Genomic DNA, 22,505 nt, shown 5'->3' with positions numbered 1-22,505 from the left:
ATGGATGGATGGATGGTTGGATGGCTGGTTGGTTGGTTGGTTGGTTGGTTGGTTGGATGGATGGTTGGTTGGTTGTATGAATGGATTGTTGGTTGTTTGGATGGTTGGATGGATGGGTGGTTGGTTGTTTGGATGGTTGGATGGATGGTTGGATGGCTGGTTGGTTTGTTGGATGGATGGATGGTTGGTTGGTTGTTTGGATGGTTGGATGGCTGGTTGGTTTGTTGGATGGTTGGATGGCTGGTTGGTTTGTTGGATGGATGGATGGTTGGCTGTTTGGATGGATGGATGGATGGATGGATGGTTGGTTGTTTGGATGGATGGGTGGTTGGTTGTTTGGATGGATGGATGGTTGGTTGGTGTTGGATGGATGGTTGGTTGTTTGGATGGATGGATGGTTGGTTGTTTGGATGGATGGATGGTTGGTTGGTTGTTTGGATGGATGGATGGTTGGTTGTTTGGATGGATGGATGGTTGGTTGGTTGTTTGGATGGATGGATGGTTGGTTGTTTGGATGGATGGATGGTTGGTTGGTTGTTTGGATGGATGGTTGGTTGGTTGTTTGGATGGATGGATGGTTGGTTGTTTGGATGGATGGATGGTTGGTTGGTTGTTTGGATGGATGGATGGTTGGTTGTTTGGATGGATGGATGGATGGATGGTTGGTTGTTTGGATGGATGGATGGATGGTTGGTTGTTTGGATGGATGGTTGGTTGGTTGGTTGGATTGTTGGTTGTTTGGATGGATGGATGGATGGATGGATGGATGGATGGATGGTTGGTTGGTTGGTTGGTTGGTTGGTTGGTTGGTTGGATGGATGAACTCTACTGAGTGCCATTGTAGTTCTTCATCTTGTCTGTATTAGATGAGTTAAAGCAGATACAGAGAAAATATGTAGGAATCTGACATCTTGATCATCGTGTCTTAACATTCACATATTTTATAGATCAGATCATAGATTTATATTGTTGTGATAGATTGGGTCCATCAGAACCAGTCAGGCTGCTGCCAGGTCATCAGGCTTTTCTTTCTGTCCTCCTGTCTGTCCTCCTGTCTGTCCTACTGTCTGTCCTCCTGTCTGTCCTACTGCCTGTCTCCCCTCTCTAAGCTGCCAAAGACAGTTACAGTTACTAAGTTACTGTTGTTTGGTCCTGTAACGTTGCTTTGTGGGACATTTCTCTGTATTTAGTTCAGTGAAGGACCTGTGCAGTTATCAGACTGTCCGACCGACACGCCCTCGCTCCGCGCCACTGGCTCATTCATTCACACTGGTTCGACTCACCAATAATACGGCCCCGATACTACCTCCAGAGGCAGATAAGCACTGGAGAGAAATTTTCCCCCTCGCCGCCGCTGAAACTTTCACATAGAGGAGGAGAATTGGCGCAGGATCCCCGCATGCAAACAGCAGTGTGAATGTGGCTACTGAAGCATCATGTGATCTGATGATGTCACAGAGGTGTAACGCTCCTACAGAACACCTCAGCATCACCTTCTGCTGTCTGATTCTTCATCAGCAAACTATCACTCTATGATTTCTACACCTCGACCCCCCATAGCACAACCCCCCCTTCAGGTGGAGGTGATGGCGGAGTGTGTTCAGGTGGAGGCGATGGCGGAGTGTGTTCAGGTGGAGGCGATGGCGGAGTGTGTTCAGGTGGAGGCGATGGCGGAGTGTGTTCAGGTGAAGGCGATGGTGGAGTGTGTTCAGGTGGAGGCGATGGCGGAGTGTGTTCAGGTGGAGGCGATGGTGGAGTGTGTTCAGGTGGAGGCGATGGTGGAGTGTGTTCAGGTGAAGGCGATGGCGGAGTGTGTTCAGGTGGAGGCGATGGCGGAGTGTGTTCAGGTGGAGGCGATGGCGGAGTGTGTTCAGGTGGAGGTGATGGCGGAGTGTGTTCAGGTGGAGGTGATGGCGGAGTGTGTTCAGGTGGAGGTGATGGCGGAGTGCGTTCAGGTGGAGGTGATGGCAGAGTGTGTTCAGGTGGAGGTGATGGCGGAGTGTGTTCAGGTGGAGGTGATGGCGGAGTGCGTTCAGGTGGAGGTGATGGCGGAGTGTGTTCAGGTGGAGGTGATGGCGGAGTGTGTTCAGGTGGAGGTGATGGCGGAGTGCGTTCAGGTGGAGGTGATGGCGGAGTGTGTTCAGGTGGAGGTGATGGCGGAGTGTGTTCAGGTGGAGGTGATGGCGGAGTGCGTTCAGGTGGAGGCGATGGTGGAGTGTGTTCAGGTGGAGGCGATGGCGGAGTGTGTTCAGGTGGAGGTGATGGCGGAGTGTGTTCAGGTGGAGGTGATGGCGGAGTGTGTTCAGGTGGAGGTGATGGCGGAGTGTGTTCAGGTGGAGGCGATGGCGGAGTGTGTTCAGGTGGAGGTGATGGCGGAGTGTGTTCAGGTGGAGGCGATGGCGGAGTGTGTTCAGGTGGAGGCGATGGTGGAGTGTGTTCAGGTGGAGGCGATGGCGGAGTGTGTTCAGGTGGAGGCGATGGTGGAGTGTGTTTGAATCAAGGATCTCGTTCTGTTTCTCTATGTGTGATTAAACTTCAGCCCCGTTATTACAGTATTTCTGTTTTTTATTGCCATCCCCCTTGTACTCCCCCTCCTCCTCATCCTCCCCCTCCTCCTCCTCCTCCTCCTCCTCCTCCCCCCCCCCCCGCTCCCCGTCTCTTCTTCAAAGCCTTGTTTTAATCTCTCACATGATGTTTTTGGTTCACGCCTGTTAAAGGCTCGATTTGTTTAAATGGAACCGCACCTCCTCCTGTTCCTCCTCGTCTGCGTCTCCACCCTGATGCAGTAAAATTAAAAATCATCTCTTCTCCTCCTTTTTCTGCTTCCTCGGGTTTCAAAGCGCTGACGTGTCTTTGTCGTTGTCTCGCCGGATTATCTCGTGTCAGCAACGGCGTGCAGAGGTCGACTTCCTGCTCGACTCTCACTGGAAGGTTTCCGTCGTTCAGTCCAGTTGTTTTTGACTCGTCTTTGTGTTTGTTGTCATGACGACTGAATCAGAACCAAACATGTGATTTAATGGAGGGTCTCAGTGCAGCAGCAGCAGCAGTTATGATACCTGAATAGATAACCTGATGATGTAGAGCTGTGCGGGTCTCTTAGGGTCAGCTGGTCTCAGGTGGGTCTCCGGCTTTATCCTTTACCTCTGGTCACTCTTTCAGGTAAGTTTATCAGCTCAGCTCGTCTTCACTACAAGCTGATGCTGGATGGGAAGACACTTATAACCATATCATTTAAGAGTAGTCACGTACCAACAGAAATATTTTCTATCATAAATCTGAATGCTGCTCTTCCAGGTCTAGTTTGGACTGAACTCACTGAACCTAAAACCCAGACCAGCATAGAGGGTTGGACTTCAGACCGGAGCAGCACATCATACATACACCAGTCAGAGGTTCTGACACCTACAGGAGGATTCGAACCCTCACCCGCACCCATTCTTATCTGAGCAGAGACTGGTATGAACACCTGGTCCTCAGCTGGAGTCAGGTCCAGGAGAGGTTGATAGCCTCGGGGTCAGCCGGTCCCTGTGGACCCCCAGCAGCAGAGAGGGGAGGGTTCTGCTGGAAGACATGTTGTGTATACCATAGAATAGAATATACGATGTACAGAGTGAGGTCACTTCAATCTCTTCTTTCTTACAGTTCAGGTCCTGAGTTGGGCTGGACTTTTCCTATCTCCTCATCTGAATGTGAGTCATATTGATTACTGTGAAGTGAACACATCATCAATCAATCAATCAGCCAGTCAGCTGCAGAATCACATCCTGATCGTCTAATGTGTAATCACTGTTTAATCCAGTGAGCTGTGTTTCATACAGTCAGGCCTGTTCGAGGTGTGTCAACATGTCTGAGTGTTAACGTGGGTGTCAACCTGTGAGTGGAGGTGGAGGTAAACCCACCATGTGATCTCCTGCTGATCAGAACCACTTATACACTCTGTTAATTGGAGAGGAGGCTGCAGCTGTGATATCATCACATACTCACTGACTGTGTGTGCGTGTGTGTGTGAGAGGTGATGGGTGTTAATGATATTGATGCTAATTCCATCACTGTGTGTGTGTGTGTGTGTGTGTGTGTGTGTGTGTTGTAGTGTTTGAGTATCAAAGTCTTGTAGTTATTAATATTTCATACTTACAGTGATCAGTATTCAGTTTGTGGAGGTTTGGTTCAGATGCTGCTGCAGAGTCCTCCTGCAGTAAAATACAGTAGAGACACAGTAGAGTACAGTGGAGGTGTCTACTGTGTCATAGAGACACAGTCCAGAAGTCCGCCTGTCTCCGTCTGTCTCCGCCTGTCTCCGTCTGTCTCCGCCCGTCTCCGCCTGTCTCCGCCTGTCTCCGTCCGTCTCCGCCTGTCTCCGCCCGTCTCCGTCTGTCTCCGCCCGTCTCCGTCCGTCTCCGCCCGTCTCCGCCTGTCTCCGCCCGTCTCCGTCTGTCTCCGCCCGTCTCCGCCCGTCTCCGTCTGTCTCCGCCCGTCTCCGCCCGTCTCCGTCCGTCTCCGCCCGTCTCCGTCCGTCTCCGCCCGTCTCCGTCTGTCTCAGTCTGTCTCCGCCCGTCTCCGTCTGTCTCCGTCTGTCTCCGCCCGTCTCCGCCTGTCTCCGTCTGTCTCCGCCTGTCTCCGTCTGTCTCCGCCCGTCTCCGCCTGTCTCCGCCTGTCTCCGTCCGTCTCCGTCCGTCTCCGCCCGTCTCCGTCCGTCTCCGCCCGTCTCCGTCCGTCTCCGCCCGTCTCCGCCTGTCTCCGCCCGTCTCCGTCTGTCTCCGCCCGTCTCCGCCCGTCTCCGTCTGTCTCCGCCCGTCTCCGCCCGTCTCCGTCCGTCTCCGCCCGTCTCCGTCCGTCTCCGCCTGTCTCCGTCTGTCTCAGTCTGTCTCCGCCCGTCTCCGTCTGTCTCCGTCTGTCTCCGCCCGTCTCCGTCTGTCTCCGTCTGTCTCAGTCTGTCTCCGCCCGTCTCCGTCCGTCTCCGCCCGTCTCCGTCTGTCTCCGCCTGTCTCCGCCTGTCTCCGTCTGTCTCCGCCTGTCTCGTCTGTCTCCGCCTGTCTTGTTGTCTGAAGAACGCGTCCTCGTCAGCTCTCTGTTGAAATATATCACATAGATCACAAAAGGATTGTTGGTTATAATTATTGTGATTCAAACTCAGTTTTCTTTCATGTTACATTCCTTCACTCAGAGTTTCTCTCTGGTTTCTGTCAGAACTAAAACCCTGCCGGTTCTCATGTCCAGGCTCCACCTCGTCCCTGAGAACAGCAGGATGTCAGTGGTGGTCAGATATTTTGAGGATGTGAAGTTGTGTTCCCGTCCTGCAGGCAGAACTGAGCCTCTGCTGTTAATCTGCTCTCATTCTCTCATTATTCTGATCTTCTGTTTCGGGATTACACCGAGGAAAATCTCTAATTCTTCTTCTTCTGATCTGATCCTGCTGTCAAACAGCGCTGTGTGTTTACATCTGCTGTCAATACAAACAGGATTTAATCCAGATTAAAGACCGACAGGAATAGCAGCTCCGCGGCCGCGTCATCAATACCACAAACCACTCAAAGAGGAATTAGATCCATTCAGCTTGGATTCAGAACACAACGGCCCAGAATCACACCAAGTCTCACAGACAGACAGACAGCTCAGTCTGTGTCGGTGTTTCCACATGAAGTCGAACTTTTGTGGTGTTTAACGTTTCTTCTCACCTGAAGACTTGAAGACTAGAAACATCATCTGTGTTGTAATGTGATGTCACATCTGCTCAACCAATCAGGACCCTGTTCTGTGTTCTATCGAAGTTAGCATGCTAACCAGCTAGCCCCGGCCCCTCATATCTTCTGGTAACTGAGCCCTGAGCTAATTAGCTAATGTTAGCTAATAAAGAGCAGCAGTCGTGTGACTGGTGATCTGCTGCCTCTTGTGGCAGGAGGAAGTGCTCCAAACAATTCTTCTTCTGTGGTGTCCAGAGCACCTGCACCTCTGACTCCGCCGTACTGTCTCCATGGCAACCATGTTAACAACGGAGGAACACTGTCTGTGTTTAAACAGCTCATCTTGTCCCTACAGCAAATGAGCTGCGTCGCCACGGCAACAAATTGACTTCCTGTGGGGATGATGATGATGATGATGATGATGATGATGATGATGATGATGATGATGTAAAGGTGTTTTTACAGCGTTGACTAACCTCTAGCCCACAGTCAACACTGTGACTCACAAAAAATATTCATGAGCTCACCGGGGTTGTGTGTGTGTGTGTGTGTGTGTGTGTGTGACTATAAAGCAAAGCCCTTGGTGCTGGTTCTGGGCTGGTGTTAGTACTGGTTCTGGGCTGGTGTTAGTACTGGTTCTGGACTGGTGTTGGTGCTGGTTCTGGACTGGTGTTGGTGCTGGTTCTGGACTGGTGTTGGTGCTGGTTCTGGGCTGGTGTTAGTACTGGTTCTGGGCTGGTGTTGGTGCTGGTTCTGGGCTGGTGTTGGTGCTGGTTCTGGGCTGGTGTTAGTACTGGTTCTGGGCTGGTGTTGGTGCTGGTTCTGGGCTGGTGTTAGTATCATCACGTTTGTTCTGGACTTCTGTTCAAGACTACGATGTAAGGAGACGGGCCATGTCTTCAGACCACTGCTGCTCCGGTTTGTGGTGCATAGTGGAAATGTTTTGTTAATTCTCCCATGGATAAGTCAGACTGCACGCTTCAGCTCTGGGTTTAAAAATGGTGGTCACAGGGTTTTAGGTGGTCCTTGATCACAGCACCAAACCAATAGAACCGGTGTGAGGGAGCCGCAGGTACGACACTCTAACAGACGGGTTCTAGTCAGTTTGACTTTGTATTATTCATTAATGAGTCCATTATTTTCTTATCAGTTGTGTTAATTTAAAGAAAAAACAAAAAAGACCACGCCCAGCTGGCTGCACCCAGGACAGAGTCAGGGTTCTGATGACACCTGAGGTGTTGTCATGGTGTGTGGAGGTCAGTCTATGGCTGCCTGGCTCAGCGGCTCCTCAGCAGAGAGAAAGTAGGACAAACTGAGTGAAGAGAGACGGAGGGACAGTCCCCGAGAGTGAAGAAGAGGAAATGAACAAAGAGAAGAATTTAACTACACACACACACACACTCTCTCTCACACACACACACACACACACACACGCTCTCACACACACTCACACACACACGCTCTCACACACACTCACACACACACACACACACACACACACTCTCACACACACGCTCTCACACACACTCACACACACACACACACACACACACACACGCTCTCACACACACTCACACACACACACACGCTCACAGCTGTGTGTGTCGGATTCTGTCGTCTCTTTGAAGAGAGAGTGTGAGAGTCAGCAGCAAACCACAGAGATAATATGGGGTTGGAGGTGTGAGCGTGTGTATGTGTGTGAGCGTGTGTATGTGTGTGAGCGTGTGTATGTGTGTGTGTGTGTGTGTGTGTGTGTGTGTGTGTGTGTGTGAGCGTGTGTGTGTGTATGTGTGTGTGTGTGAGCCTGAGGTGAGGCAGCCTGTAATCATCAGCTTGATGTGTTGAAAGCAGCCTGTCCTTCATTTACATACAGGGGGTTCACTGCACTCACACCTGCAGCATCAGTCCTGTTGCCATGGTTACCTGCAGGTTAGTACACCTGTAGATGTAACCTGTGATTGACACCTGACAGCCAATCACAGAGCAGCTGATTGTTCTCAGGTTTCTGAAGAGGCTCCAGGTGTCCTTGTTGGGGTTCAGCTGGTCCCTGAGAAGATACCAGAGGTCCATGGGGATGTTAAATCCTTAAACCTGTCCAGTGGTTCTGGAGGACCTTTTCAGGTTTAATGGAGGAGGTTCTATTCAACCACAAGCAGGTTCAAGGGTTCTGGAGGACATTCCGACAGGTCTTTATTCCTGGTATCCAAACCGCCTACATTCAAGCACCTGCAGCTAACTGTCTCACACATTCTGATTTGGTTTTCCTAAAAAAGAGCGTGTGACATCATGATTGACAGCTGGGTGTGTGGGCGGGACCTCTGTAACCACTGACCACCTCAGATCAGAGATGTGTGGCAGTCACATGACCTTTGTTTTCTGCAGACACAGACTGAGCTCCAACAATGGATGTTTGACCTTTGACCTCCACTGCTCTGTTTTCTGTTAATACACCAGCTGCTGCACACACACGCACACACACACGCACACGTGCACGCGCGCACACACACACACATGCACACACACACGCATGCACGCACGCACACACACACATGCACATACACATACACACACACCATACCAAAGAATGATTGGGTGTGGCCTCCTCAGAGTCTGACAGACAGACAGACAGACAGGCAGACAGGCAGACAGACAGACAGACAGACAGACAGACAGGCAGACAGACAGACAGCTGGTCTGGATTCAGCAGATGAAACATGAATTTATTTTCTTCTACCTCATTTTTGACTTTAACGCTCCGTTGCCTCCAGCTCTCTCTCGCTGCACATCCCCTCCTCCCCCTCCTTCCTCCTCCCCCCATCCTTCTCGTAACCTCGCTCTCTTTTTCCTTCTTTTAACTTAAACTCTCATTTTACCTCCTCACAGCCAAAAACTGCCCCCCCCCCCTCTCTCTCTCTCTCTCTCTCTCTGTCTCTCTCTCTCTCTCTCTCTCTCTGTCTCTCTCTCTCTCTCTCTGTCTCTCTCTCTCTCTCTCTCTGTCTCTCTCTCTCTCTCTCTCTCCTCTCTCTCTCTCTCTCTCACAGGCTGAAGGAGGAGTTATTACCATATAGGCAGGCAGACAGGCAGACAGACAGACAGGCAGACAGACAGACAGAATTTGTGTGTGACAGTGTTCAGTATCGCCATGGAAATGTTGAAACATGAATGTGTTACACTGTGTGTGTGTGTGCGTGTGTGTGTGTGTATGTGAGTGTGCGTGTGTCCTGAGGCCTCTCTCTGTGTTTCCCAGCATGCACTGGGCTAAGTGTTCGTTCTGAATTGACACAGCAGGAGCGAGTGTAGAGCTAGCGAGAGTCCAGCTGGAGAGAGAGAGTTGTAGTGTTGTGAGTGAGGCGGGCTGAGTGCTGCCGGCGCCCCCTGCAGGCACAGCTGACTTCATCTGCCAGGATTTCTGATGAACACTTTTCTCATCGGCCCTTCAGGAACTTCTGACGAGCATCACTGGACCCAGTTTATTCATTCTTATGATAAAGGTCATCATCAGATCACAAACACCACCACAGTTATCTCTCTATAAAAGCAAGTAACCTCTGTCTGTCTGTGTGTGTGTGTGTGTGTGTGTGTGTATTCCTCAAATATCTCTGCGATCAGGATCAGACTGACCTGAGAGTTTCAACATGGCTGCTGCGTGGTTCAGTGGTGTGATATTTCGCATTTGTTTGGACTGCAATGATACCGTTAATAAATTATTTAATAAATGCTTTACAAATTCCGTGAGCATCGTCCACCGGAGCCACCACAGTCACGCGCACACCAAACCAATCACTGCAGAGCCCACCGTGACCCCCCATCTTAAGAAACAAGCAGATTTATACCTGCAGCGGCGCGAGCTGGACCGGGATTTTGCCGGCGGTTCGGTCCCGTTCTGTTCTGTGCATCTAAACTGACTGCTGTGGATTAATGAGATTAAACGAGTCCGGACCGAGTCTGTTCGGGTCTGAGGAGATCCGGAGACGCGCAGACAACAAAGTGGAATCAGAATCTGTGGATGTTCGTGTGTAGCTAGCTGCTAGCTGCTAGCCACTAGCCAACCTACACGGCCCACCTCCTGAGGCGACCGGACGCATCGGCACGTCCAAAACCGGACCTAGGGTAAATAATGTCCGCCACGCTTTTTCACGAACATTGCCGTCACGTTTGCTTTGTGTCTGGTGCAGAAGAAACGGTAAAAACAGGCTTTTGTCACGAAAGTGTCCAAGCAGCAAGTTTGGTTGTTGAGGAACAGGAAGTTGTGGGAGGGACGGAGGCGGATGAATGACAGGCAACGACGGTCGGTGTGTAGACAGCGATATTGACAGTGGAGAGATTTGTGACATTTAGCGTGTTTGGAGTGTGTAGTTAGTGTGTTATGTAGTGTTTGGTGTAGTGTGTTTAGTGTGTAGTGGAGTTGGTTTTTTGTTTAATGAGTCAGAATGAGGAGAAGCTGAATGTGGAGCAGGCAGTGCAGCTCTTCATTCAGCTGGAAGGAGCTCAGGCAGACCTGAGCATTGCCTGCATTTAAATGTAAATAGTTACATATAACTTCGTACATTTTTTAAATGTATGCACATATTGAGCAAACAACAATTTATATTTGCATTATAAGTAATAAAAAAAAAAAGTTTTTTTAAACATATTTGTGGTTTTCACAGTAAAAAAATCTAACTTTTTCTACTCGGATTTTATGTTTTTTTTGTGATTTTAGGTCCATTGTGTTAATACAGTATGTCAAAATGAAAAAATAACTGTACAGTCACACATGTGAGGTTGTGCTGAAAATAATGACACCAAGTAAGTAGTTTTTAGGGTGAAATATAATAGCAAAATCAAAAATAGTCAAAAACAGCCAATTATACCCTGGAATATCAGATTTCACAACAAACCTAAATATCCCTGACGTCCCACCTTCAGACAGCCTCATTTGGCCATCCATGAAAAAGCTTCTTAACCTCCCACTTTTCTATAGGAACACATATTTCCTACGGGCACTGCACTAGTTCCATATAATCCAATATGTAGCTATGAGAGATACAACATGAACAAACATCGTCAACATGAACAAACATCGTCAACATGAACAAACATCGTCAACATGAACAAACCATCAACATTAACAAACATCGTCAACATGAACAAACATCGTCAACATAAACAAACCATCAACATTAACAAACATCGTCAACATAAACAAACATCGTCAACATAAACAAACCATCAACATTAACAAACATCGTCAACATAAACAAACTGTCAACATTAACAAACATCATCAACATAAACAAACATCGTCAACATAAACAAACTGTCAACATAAACAAACCATCAACATTAACAAACATCGTCAACATAAACAAACTGTCAACATTAACAAACATCATCAACATAAACAAAAATATGTGTTTTGCTGAGGTGGGTCATGACGGTCCCGATTGTCAGTTTGTGCCGCAGTGACATCACATCCGAGGTCAGATAGTCAACTGATCCTCATGTTTGGACTCACTGGACTCGGACCTGAGAACAGGTCAGCTGGTTTCTGTCTAATGACTTCAGGTGAACTCAGAAGGGACTTGAAGCAGGTCTCAGAATCAGTCCTCACTACATGTGATGACCTTGTTCGCACCTATGAGCAGGCGGCTGTAAACTGGTGATGAAGACGAAGCACGTGAAGATGAAGCACGTGAAGACGAAGCACGTGAAGATGAAGCACGTGAAGACGGAGCGACTGGTCCCAGAGTGAAACCCTGAGGCGCTCTGTGTGTTCAGGTCTGAAGAGGAGACAGACATGCTGACAGATTAACAGACTGGTGTAACTGGATTATATGAGTGTGAGTGTGATGTTTGTCCTGAGGGGTGCCAGAGGAAACATCATGAAAATCTGAAGGTTCATCCTCTGGAGACCTGAGTCTGAAAGAAACCAGTTTGACTCTGGTTTAGAAACCCAGTCAGTCTCCTCTCTGTCATGAACCAACCCACCAGAGGTTTAACTCATTTCACTGCGTTGCCGTGGATACGGGTGTGTTGCCATGGCGACACTTCTACAGGCAACTACGGTTTGACCGTCAGATGAGAAGTGTGAAGCTGCAAAATATTGTATTAATAACTTCATAGAGGAAAACGAAAGACAGAGAGACAGCTTAACCTGCTCAGGTGGACTCACAGAGGGATGAGCAGCCAGAGTCTCATCAGGACTGAGGGGACCCTAACCCTAAACAGACAGTATACTGTGTAGAGTACCTAACCACAGTAACTGATCAGAACCTGAGAAAGACATTGGCAGTGTACAGACTGAGTGACCACAGTCTGGCAGTAGAGAAGGACAGACACCATCAGACCTGCTGCCCAGAGAGGACAGACAACATCAGACCTGCTGCCCAGAGAGGGCAGACACCATCAGACCTGCTGCCTAGAGAGGACAGACAACATCAGACCTGCTGCAGAGAGGACAGACAACATCAGACCTGCTGCCCAGAGAGGACAGACACCATCAGACCTGCTGCCCAGAGAGGACAGACAACATCAGACCTGCTGCCCAGAGAGGGCAGACACCATCAGACCTGCTGCCTAGAGAGGACAGACAACATCAGACCTGCTGCAGAGAGGACAGACAACATCAGACCTGCTGCCCAGAGAGGACAGACACCATCAGACCTGCTGACAGAGAGGGCAGACACCATCAGACCTGCGGCAGAGAAGACAGACACCATCAGACCTGCTGCCCAGAGAGGACAGACACCATCAGACCTGCTGCAGAGAGGACAGACACCATCAGACCTGCGGCAGAGAAGACAGACACCATCAGACCTGCTGCAGAGAAGACAGACACCACCAGACCTGCTGCCCAGAGAAGACAGACACCATCAGACCTGCTGCCCAGAGAGGACAGACACCATCAGACCTGCTGCAGAGAGGGCAGACACCATCAGACCTGCTGCAGAGAGGACAGACACCATCAGACCTGCTGCAGAGAGGACAGACACATTCAGACCTGCTGCAGAGAGGACAGACACCATCAGACCTGCTGCCCAGAGAAGACAGACACCATCAGACCTGCTGCAGAGAGGACAGACACCATCAGACCTGCTGCAGAGAGGACAGACACATTCAGACCTGCGGCAGAGAGGACAGACACCATCCGACCTGCTGCAGAGAAGACAGACACCACCAGACCTGCTGCAGAGAAGACAGACACCATCAGACCTGCTGCCCAGAGAGGACAGACACCATCAGACGTGCTGCCCAGAGAGGACAGACACCATCAGACCTGCTGCCCAGAGAGGACAGACACCATCAGACGTGCTGCCCAGAGAGGACAGACACCATCAGACCTGCTGCCCAGAGAGGAGAGACACATCAGACCTGCTGCAGAGAGGACAGACACCATCAGACCTGCTGCCAGAGAGGACAGACACAATCAGACCTGCTGCAGAGAAGACAGACACCATCAGACCTGCTGCCCAGAGAGGAGAGACACCATCAGACCTGCTGCAGAGAAGACAGACACCATCAGACCTGCTGCAGAGAGGACAGACACCATCAGACCTGCTGCAGAGAAGACAGACACCATCAGACCTGCTGCAGAGAGGACAGACACCATCAGACCTGCTGCAGAGAAGACAGACACCATCAGACCTGCTGCCCAGAGAGGACAGACACCATCAGACATGCTGCCCAGAGAGGACAGACACCATCAGACCTGCTGCAGAGAGGACAGACACCATCAGACCTGCTGCAGAGAGGACAGGCTGTGCTGTCACTGTGATGAGGGAGCTGTAGAAACACAACTACACTTTCTAACACAGTGTCACAAATGCAGACACATTAGAGAGGAATTCTTTCCACAATTTCAGAAACATTGCCTCGAATTCAGGGGTTTGACAGAAAGGGAGAAATTACCCCTCATTCTGGGGGAAAAGAAAGAATGTGCAGTGTTGGCTGCTAAATATGTCACTTCCTGCCACAACAAAAGAGACAACCAGTAGGACATAGATATACAGTCAGATAGACATTTATACCACCACCGCCACCATCTCCTTTTATTTTTTATTTAATTTAATTTATGTATTTATTTATTATCATTGTATTTAATAACTTATCAATATTATTACTATATGTATTATCCCTACTATTAACATCTCTTCATTTTATTTCAACATCTCTTAATTTTATTTTATTATCAGTAGATTTTCTTTTGTTTTCGGTTTTGTTGTCAGTAAACTGACGCTTGCCTTGTTTTTTATTCTTTATTTTAATTTAATATACTGTTATTTATTGTAACTTATTGTTGTGATTGTGCTTTGGCAACACATGTAATATGTCATGCCAATAAAACCTATTGAACTGAAATGAATTGAATTGACACTCGACTGAGTCTTGGATCGGTGAGACCGACCAGCTGTCTCTGCTCTCCTGTGTAGTCCAGTTCTGGTCTGAGAGTCTGAGTGTGGCCTGAGGCTGCAGCAGGATCAGACCTGGACTGCACCATCAACATCAAACCTGCAGCCACATGTGAACCTGACCAGGTTCCTGCTGGGAACTCTGGTGCCAGACACCAGCAGACATTTAGTCGATACTGACTGAAAACGCATGAACGTGCAATGTGTAATGTTTAAGATTCCCATTTCACTGACTTCAGCTTCCTGTCATTGTTTGGTTGAGGCTTTTTAAATGTATGTCAGTAAACGAGTGATGGAGGATGATCTGTGACTGATCTGTAAAGGCCCCCACACACTGCCCAGACTCAAACCAACAGCCAACTGCCTTTATCCGACCACTCTGTTGCCTCTTGTCTGACCCGTTCGGCAGAAAAGTTGCATTGTACACACAGCTTCGGCCGACAGCCAACCTCCTCAGACTTCACATGTGAATCGGAGCAGACAACGTCCACGTGGCTCCGAAAGCTTCCAATGCAGCTGAACACACCGAGCAGATTTGTTCCTGAACTCGTCCGAGTCTCCCCAAACGCTTCAAACGTCCAACGGTTGGACCGGTGTGTTCCCGCCTTAACACGCTTGAGTGGCTCTGGCTCAGGAGCTGGAGCGATTCATTCACTTCCACCTGGAGGAAGGAAACTGAAGCTAAACCGTAGTTTACTGAATAAATGAAATGGAAACAATGAGCTGCTGCTGATGTCTCTCTCTCTGTCTCTCTCTCTGTCTCTCTCACCTGTGGCAGGTAAAGAGGAGTTGCCATGTTGGCCTCCTCCATCCCCTCATCACTCCTCTTCCTCCTCCCCTTACTCCTCCCCCCTCCTGCTCACCCAACTGATGTCATCGCAACTTCTGATCCCTCAGTGCGATGGGTGGAGCTCAATGGCGCCCCCCTCTCTCACCTGGTGCTGGACCCAGGGGCGGGACATCTTTATGTGGGCGGGGTCGACCACCTTTACCAGCTGACCTCTGACCTTGAGGTGACGTCACACGTGAGGACCGGCCCTCACCTGGACTCCCCAGACTGCCTCCCCCCAATCGTCCCCCAGGACTGCCCCTCAGCCACGCCCACTCACAACCACAACAAACTGCTGCTGATGGAGGCGGCACAGGGGGCGGAGCCAGGGAGTCTGATAGTCTGTGGTTCACTCTATCAAGGCATCTGTGACAAGAGGTACTGACGGTCGCCAGTTGATCAGCAGCTCTTTGAAACTAACGAACATGTTGGCTCATTTAAATCATCACGCGGTTTTATTTAGCTCAAAATGAAAACTTTACCTGAGATCAACAGATAATTAACCAAGCTAAATATTATTATCATGTTAGCCTGATAATGTTAGCCTGATAGCATCATGTTAGCCTGAGAGTGCCAGCCTGATAGCATCATGTTAGCCTGTTAGCATCCTGTTAGCCTGGATTAAAGACTGGTTTCTTCTTCTCTGCTCCTGCAGGAGTCTGACCAACATCTCTCAGCTCATCTATCAGACCTCCAACCCCTGTCGACACTCAGTACGTCGCCGCCAATGACCCTCGAGTCTCCACCGTTGCCCTTGTGATAACCACAGAGAACAAACAGGAGGGGGGCAGGGCTGGTGGTATCATGCGTTTGATGCTGGTTGGACGAGGCTACACCAGTAAAGGTCCTGGTGACATCCCACCGATCACGACGCGGCGTCTTTCCCCGGTGGTCCCGCCTCGCCGGGCATTCTCTCAGGAGGAGGAACTGGGGAAACTGGTTGTAGGAAGTTACTCCGAGTACAACAACCACTTTGTGAAGGCTGTCGCCCACGGCAACCACATCTACTTCCTGTTCTCTCGGCGGGACATGTGGCACAAGAAGGAGTACCGGACCTACGCCTCTCGCCTCTGCGTCTCCGACCGCAGCTTCTACTCGTACGTGGAGGTGCCGCTGATGTGCAGTGGCGGATACAACCTGGCTCAGGCGGCGTGGTTAGGAAACCACTCAGGTGAACCCGCCCTCTTCGTCATCATGGCAGCGGGACAAGCGTCGACGCCTGTGGCCACCGGTCGCTCGGCGCTGTGTGTTTATGGGATGGCAAAGCTGGACGCTATGTTGCTGAGAGCACAGGAAGTGTGTTACACGGAAGGAGGACGAGGCAGCGGCGGACAGGAAGAGGCCTACATCGAATATGCTGTGTCATCAAAATGCTTGAAACTACCAAAGGTAAACACACAACACATTACAAGTCCTGATCACATCGATTGATCAGTGTACTCAGTCAGCAGCCAAGTGGACATCTGATGACATCACAGGCTTAATGTGATGACATCACACAGGTTAGCGGTTGGTTTGCTCAGAACCTGTCGATGGTCACATCTGTCTCACTGCTGACCTTAATACTGTGTGTGTGTGTGTGTGTGAGTGTGTGTGTGTGTTGGGGGGGGGGGGGGGGGGATTAGAGCAGTTATCTCAGCAGCTGGATTTATCATCAGACAGCTGTCACTCAAACACACAGCTGGTCGGACTGATCTGACCCACATATAACACACACACACACACACACACACACACACACACACACACCAGTGGGTTTCATTCGTTCACGCTGTGTGGTGTAGAGGTGGTTAGAAATATCGATTCATCAATGCATTGCAATATTTTTTTTCCCGATTCAATATCGATTCAGAAAATCCTCTGAATTGATTCATGCAAGCAGCACCCCCGACCACCCGCTGTCCTTCGCCGGACGCCTCGCGGTCCCCGCCTCCAGCAGCTGGAAGCACCTCGCCTGCGACCTCGCTCGGGGGTCGGAGGGTGATGTGCCGCGGAAACACCGTCGGAGCTGTGGAGGCGGGTAGCCGATGTCTGACTACTTATTACTGAATCGATATTGAAGCATTTAAATCAATAATGAATCGAATCGATATTGAATCAAATTGTGACCTAAAGAATCGGAATCAAATCGAATCTAATCGTGAGGTTATTAACAATACCCAGTCCTAGTGTTTCTGTGTGTTTCATCTCACGTCTGCAGGCCACTGAGTCGGGTACAGTCATTATTTCACACTTATTAATTAGTTTAATTATTAATAGTGAGGCCAGAAGCGGCTGAAACATGAAGGCATCTATGACAAATGGAAACAGACAGGTTTCATCAGCCGGCTGACTGATGGTGAGAACATGTCACCTGTCTTAGAACCGTCCACAGTCACACAATTAACAACAGACTAATGAAGAAGTTCAGAATCTAATTTTAGAAACAGCCTCATCTTATCCCACGTTTTACATCAAAACGAGGAGAAGTACCGCATGCTAAAGATATTAGTTTTTCTTCTAAACCCAAAATCTTGTAAAGCCCAAAAAATAAAAGAGTTGGACAGAATCAAAAGCTTTGTAAAAGTCCAGAAACGGACTTCCGGTTATGGGCCCATATCTGCTTTATAATTTCGACATAGAGTCACTCAATAGTCCACGCTCGTCCCAGTACTGATTTTAACACAACTTTCTCAACAAAAATGCCAAACAACCGTTAAAATAAATCGAGGAAAGCGGGCGAGGTCAACAACGATAGCAACACTAGCACAGACCGCACCTCGCTGAATGGAGAGGAGGAGGAAGATGCTAATGCCAGCGGCCAGGTAGATGACGAGGCTAACATTTTAGTGGCCATACGCTTAATGAGAGTGGACGTCTCTACTCATACACGAGATTATAACATCCAACCAAGAAATAAAAGAGGCGATAGCAGATTTCTCCGAGAAGGTTGACCTTGGCCGTGACGCGTATCAGCAAAGCTGAAGACGACATCTCTTCCCCAGCTAGCTAAGAGTCATCCCTTCAAAAGAAGGTTCACAAGCTCACCCTGAAACTGGATGATCTGGAAAACAGACATTGACGATCCAATCTGAGGCTGATCGGCCTGCCTGAGGGAACCGAGGTCGGAGATACAGGGTCATTCCCTCAAACCTGGCTGCCAGAAGTTTTGGGTATAGATGCACTACCAAGTCCAATCATCATAGAGCGGGCCCACAGAATACCAGACTCATTTTTCCAGCTAGGATGAGGATTTTCCACCAGGGCAGCCGGAGCCTTTTCCACACAGCATGCAGCGGAGGTGGAGGATTTCATCCGACGGGTCCGACAACAAAGTTCTGGTTAGCCTTCCTGAGGGTCTGTAGCTGCTGCACTGAGCTTACAGATGCTCGCTGAGAAACCCGCCTAACGTTTGGATCCTAAAGACTGACAACTCAGAACTGGCATTTTAATTTGCTTTCCTTTTCTTATATGCATAAAACTATACATTTGAGAAAAAATACTGTTTGCACTACATGCATATTTCACTTAGTTAGGTTATAAGGTGACCACTATGATGCTTCCTGGGTCGGAGCGTAGCTCTGAATTAACAGTGGGTTGTTCTGCCAACTTGGATATTTGTGCTTCTTTATTGGTCTTATCTGTTTACCTATTTGTTTATTCATTTTTATCAGTATTACAATTATTATTTATTTATTTTACCCATTCATTTATCAATTTATTTACTTCTTTATTTATTTATTCTTTTTCTTTCTTCTTTTATCAACCCATCTTTTCTGTTTGTTTTTCTTTGTAACACATATGTCCACCTGTTGGGTCTAGGTGCCGGAGGGGTAGGGGTGGTACCGGTTCAGTGGTATGTTTCTGTCTGTATTGTATGTAAAACTATTGTTTTTTCATTATGTAAAACTCAATAAACAGATTGAAAAAAAACAAAAAACAAAACAAAACAGTGGGTTGTTCTCTCTGCTCCTTCTAAAGGATCAGGGACTACAACCAGCTGTGTAGATCACTCACAGGTGGGAATTTGTTTATAGGTATTCAGTGTTTTTTAGGGTGTTTAGTTTTTCCAGTTGTATGGTGCTTCCTTTTGTAGATAAGCCTAAATGGTATAAACGGGGTATACCCTAGAAATGATGTTACCAAGTAACTGAGTAGGAGTTTTGACCTGAGCTGGCCCATTGGAATGTTAGAGGCCTGAGGAACTTTGTCAACTTAAAACAAGTAATGACCCGACTGAAACAGGACGACTCAAAACTCATCTTTTTACAAGAAACTCACTGACTCTCAGGTGAGATTAAGGAACAGTCGGCCAGGCGAAGTATAACATGTTCCTTCACCTTACACGGCACAAGCGTAAATCCATCCCATTATGCACACAAAACACTGTGTTAGACCCTAAAGGCAGATTCATCATTATACAGGGTTCGTTACTGCAACACAATCTATACAAACCCAATGATGATGACCCAAACTGTCTGTCTGTTCCTGTCAATGTCTTCATTGCACCGGGACGTAGTAACAGGCGGTGGTTTCGACTGCGCCCTGGATCTGGAACTCGACCGTTCTTCAGGTTCAGATATTTCTCATCCAAGAAGCAGGAAGATTAAACATCAGTTCATATTCCAACTAAACCTAAAAGATATTTGGAGGGATAGAAACCCAACAAAGAAACAATATTCATGTAACTCCACTAGCCATAATACCTGCAGCCGTATAGACTATTATCTTGTTTCTAAAGTTAAAGATTGTTTGTATAAGAGCATCTTAATATCTGACCACGCCTTCATTTTGCTTAGGAACTCTGCTTCTGCCGATCTTGGAGACTATTTGGCGTCTAAAACCTCTTTGGTTATAAAACCATGTCAGTTCAAATATTGATGACTACTTCCGTCTCAAAACTACTGAACAGTAGAATTACCGCAGTAAGATGGGAGGCCTTTAAAGCAAACATTCAAGATCAGATGATGGAATGTACTAAAAATAAATCAAATAAACAATTTTTACAGATGCTAGAACTTGAAGATGACATAAAGGAGTTGAATTGGAAATAAATACAAACAATAGCAGTGAGGCACAAAGAAAATGTGCGATTTTGAAAGCAAAATATATTTCGCTATCCACTAATAAAGCCTCTGCAGGATTAATTACACTGAAGCAGACTTATTATGATCAGGGAGAGAAGCAGGTGCATAAAAACACAGCAAAATGAGAGAATGATCAATGAGATCACAGATACAAATGGAGATAACAACCCCTCCACAAATTAACGACCTCTTTGAGTCATATTACTCACATTAATACTCATCAGAAACCCATATCACCACTGAATCTCTCCATAACTTCTTGATCATAATAAAATCCCTTCACTCTGTGAAGAAGCCAAAGTTGAGCTCAACTCCCCAGTTACAAAAAAAGACATTTCTGATGCTCTTGACAGAATGAAAGGGGGAAAGTCTCCTGGTCCTGATGGACTTCCAATAGATCTATATAAATGTTTTAAAGATAAGTGAATATCTCCTCTATTCGACATGTTGGTGGATAGCACAAACAGGAGAACTTCCTCCATCCCTGCGTAATGTTCTCATAGTTATATTATTAAAACTGCCCACAACATGTGACTCATATCCACCATTCTCACTAATAACTTCTGATGCTAAATATTGGTGAACGTGTTTCGCGTCGACTGAGAGATCTGCCTCACTGATGCTGCTGCGATGAGGAGAGTTATTAGTTGAAACAGAGAATCTATTCCAGTGCGGTGCGTTCAGGGAGCAGCAGCGCGGTGCATTCAGTGGTGCGTTCAGGGAGCAGCAGTGAAGTCACATGTTTGGACCAAAGAGGCCGAACTGTCAGAACTAAGACTCAAGTCTAAACCAGATCTTCGTTTGGATCTGCTTTAAACCAGGCTTGTTTCATGCGGGTTTAAAGTTCTCAGAGCGTCTAATAATGAAAGTTTACGACTAAAATCGTAAAATAGTTAAAATGATGTTGATTTCCTCCTGCAGCGTTTCTGTCTGTACAGAAGTTTGAGCCTCGTTAGAGTCGAACACAGACGCTGAAGGAAACCTGGTTCTGTCTGCCAGAATTCTGTCAGACACAAAATGAAGGAGTGTGAAATTCAAGTTCTTTGCAGTAAATCCATAAATATTTACCACTATAAATATATTATCCCCAGATTGAATTACTATCAAACCCATCTGCCCACAACAGAAGCCTTGTAACAAAGTGATTATGTCCACAAACGTAATAAAAATCTGCAGCATTTGATGTAATAGACCCACAAAAGTAATAGCTGCTGCCTAAAAACGTAACACGTGATTTCCCACAAATGTCACCTCCTCATGTTGAGTCCTCACACAGATCATTTAAAGGACTGAAGCTCTCTGGTCCTGCCTCCTCGCCTCCTCGCCTCTTGTCTCCTCGTCTCCTCGCCTCCTCGCCTCCTCGCCTCCACGCCTCCTCGCCTCCACGCCTCCTCGCCTCCACGCCTCCACGCCTCCTCGCCTCATCGCCTCCACGCCTCCTCGCCTCCACGCCTCCTCGTCTCCTCGCCTCCTCGCCTCCTCGCCTCCTCGCCTCCACGCCTCCACGCCTCCTTGCCTCCACGCCTCCTCGTCTCCTCGCCTCCACGCCTCCTCGCCTCCTCGCCTCCTCGCCTCCACGCCTCCTCGCCTCCACGTCTCCTCGCCTCCTCGCCTCCTCGCCTCCTCGCCTCCACGCCTCCTTGCCTCCACGCCTCCTCGTCTCCTCGCCTCCACGCCTCCTCGCCTCCTCGCCTCCTCGCCTCCTTGCCTCCCTGACTTGCTAAGTGAAGTCAACAGCCCTCAAAAACGCTAGAAACACTATTTACATGTTTCTTGGTCTCAGGCAGGTAAATTCAAGCTTTGATGAAAAAAGCTTAGGCAGCGCATAGAAGAAGCTTCTTTCAGCGCCGCCATCTTGGCCCTCAGAGCCTGTAGGTGGACTTCACTTCCACTGAACTGCTCCAGTAACACCTGATTCTGGTCTGTAGAGTCCTGAATGGACTTGAGTGGCACCAGAACATCAGCTGTCCACACACTGTTACTGTGCATACTAATATTAAACATGTCTGTCTGTCTGTCTCTCCATTCATGTATAAGGACTCTCTATCAGAGTACCCCTGTGGGGGGGAACACACCCCCAGCCCCATCGCCAGTGCCATACCGCTCCCGGCCACGCCCACCTTCACTTCGACCACCCAGCTGACTGCTGTCACCACAGCAACAGAGGCGGGGCACACCATCGCCTTCCTGGGAAACAGAGAGGGACACCTGCACAAGGTGACGTCATCACGCCATCATCAACACCCAGTACATGCTCTGTGTATGTGTACGTGTACACACTGTGTGTACTACATACAGTACCATGTACTGTATGTAGTACTGTATGTAGTACTGTATGTAGTACTGTATGTAGTACTGTGTGTACCCATACAGTACTACATACAGTACTACATACAGTACTACATACAGTACATGGTAGGTCCAGTGTATCCACCTTCTCCCATGATGCCTTGTGTCACCTTTGAGAGCTGGGTAGAAGCTAAGCTAGCTGCTTCCCTCTGTCTCCAGTCTTAATGCTAAGCTAAGCTAGCTGCTTCCC

The 22,505-nt window shown here is 48.4% G+C and overlaps 1 protein-coding gene across 1 annotated transcript in view; it reads left to right on the top strand.

Moving 5' to 3' along the window:
* LOC115585630 (plexin-B1-like) overlaps nt 1–22,505 on the top strand; it is a 49,300-nt gene that overhangs the window by 1,705 nt on the left and 25,090 nt on the right. The window contains 4 exon segments of the mRNA XM_030424165.1: nt 14,850–15,278; nt 15,556–15,598; nt 15,600–16,289; nt 22,004–22,183. Coding sequence (XP_030280025.1) covers nt 14,866–15,278; nt 15,556–15,598; nt 15,600–16,289; nt 22,004–22,183 — 1,326 coding nt within the window. The 5' untranslated portion in view covers nt 14,850–14,865.

Source organism: Sparus aurata, chromosome 7 (genome assembly GCF_900880675.1).
Source record: "Sparus aurata chromosome 7, fSpaAur1.1, whole genome shotgun sequence".
Classification (NCBI taxonomy): domain Eukaryota; kingdom Metazoa; phylum Chordata; class Actinopteri; order Spariformes; family Sparidae; genus Sparus; species Sparus aurata.
Note: the sequence above shows the minus strand (reverse complement) of the source record. Positions and strands in the feature narration are given on the sequence as shown.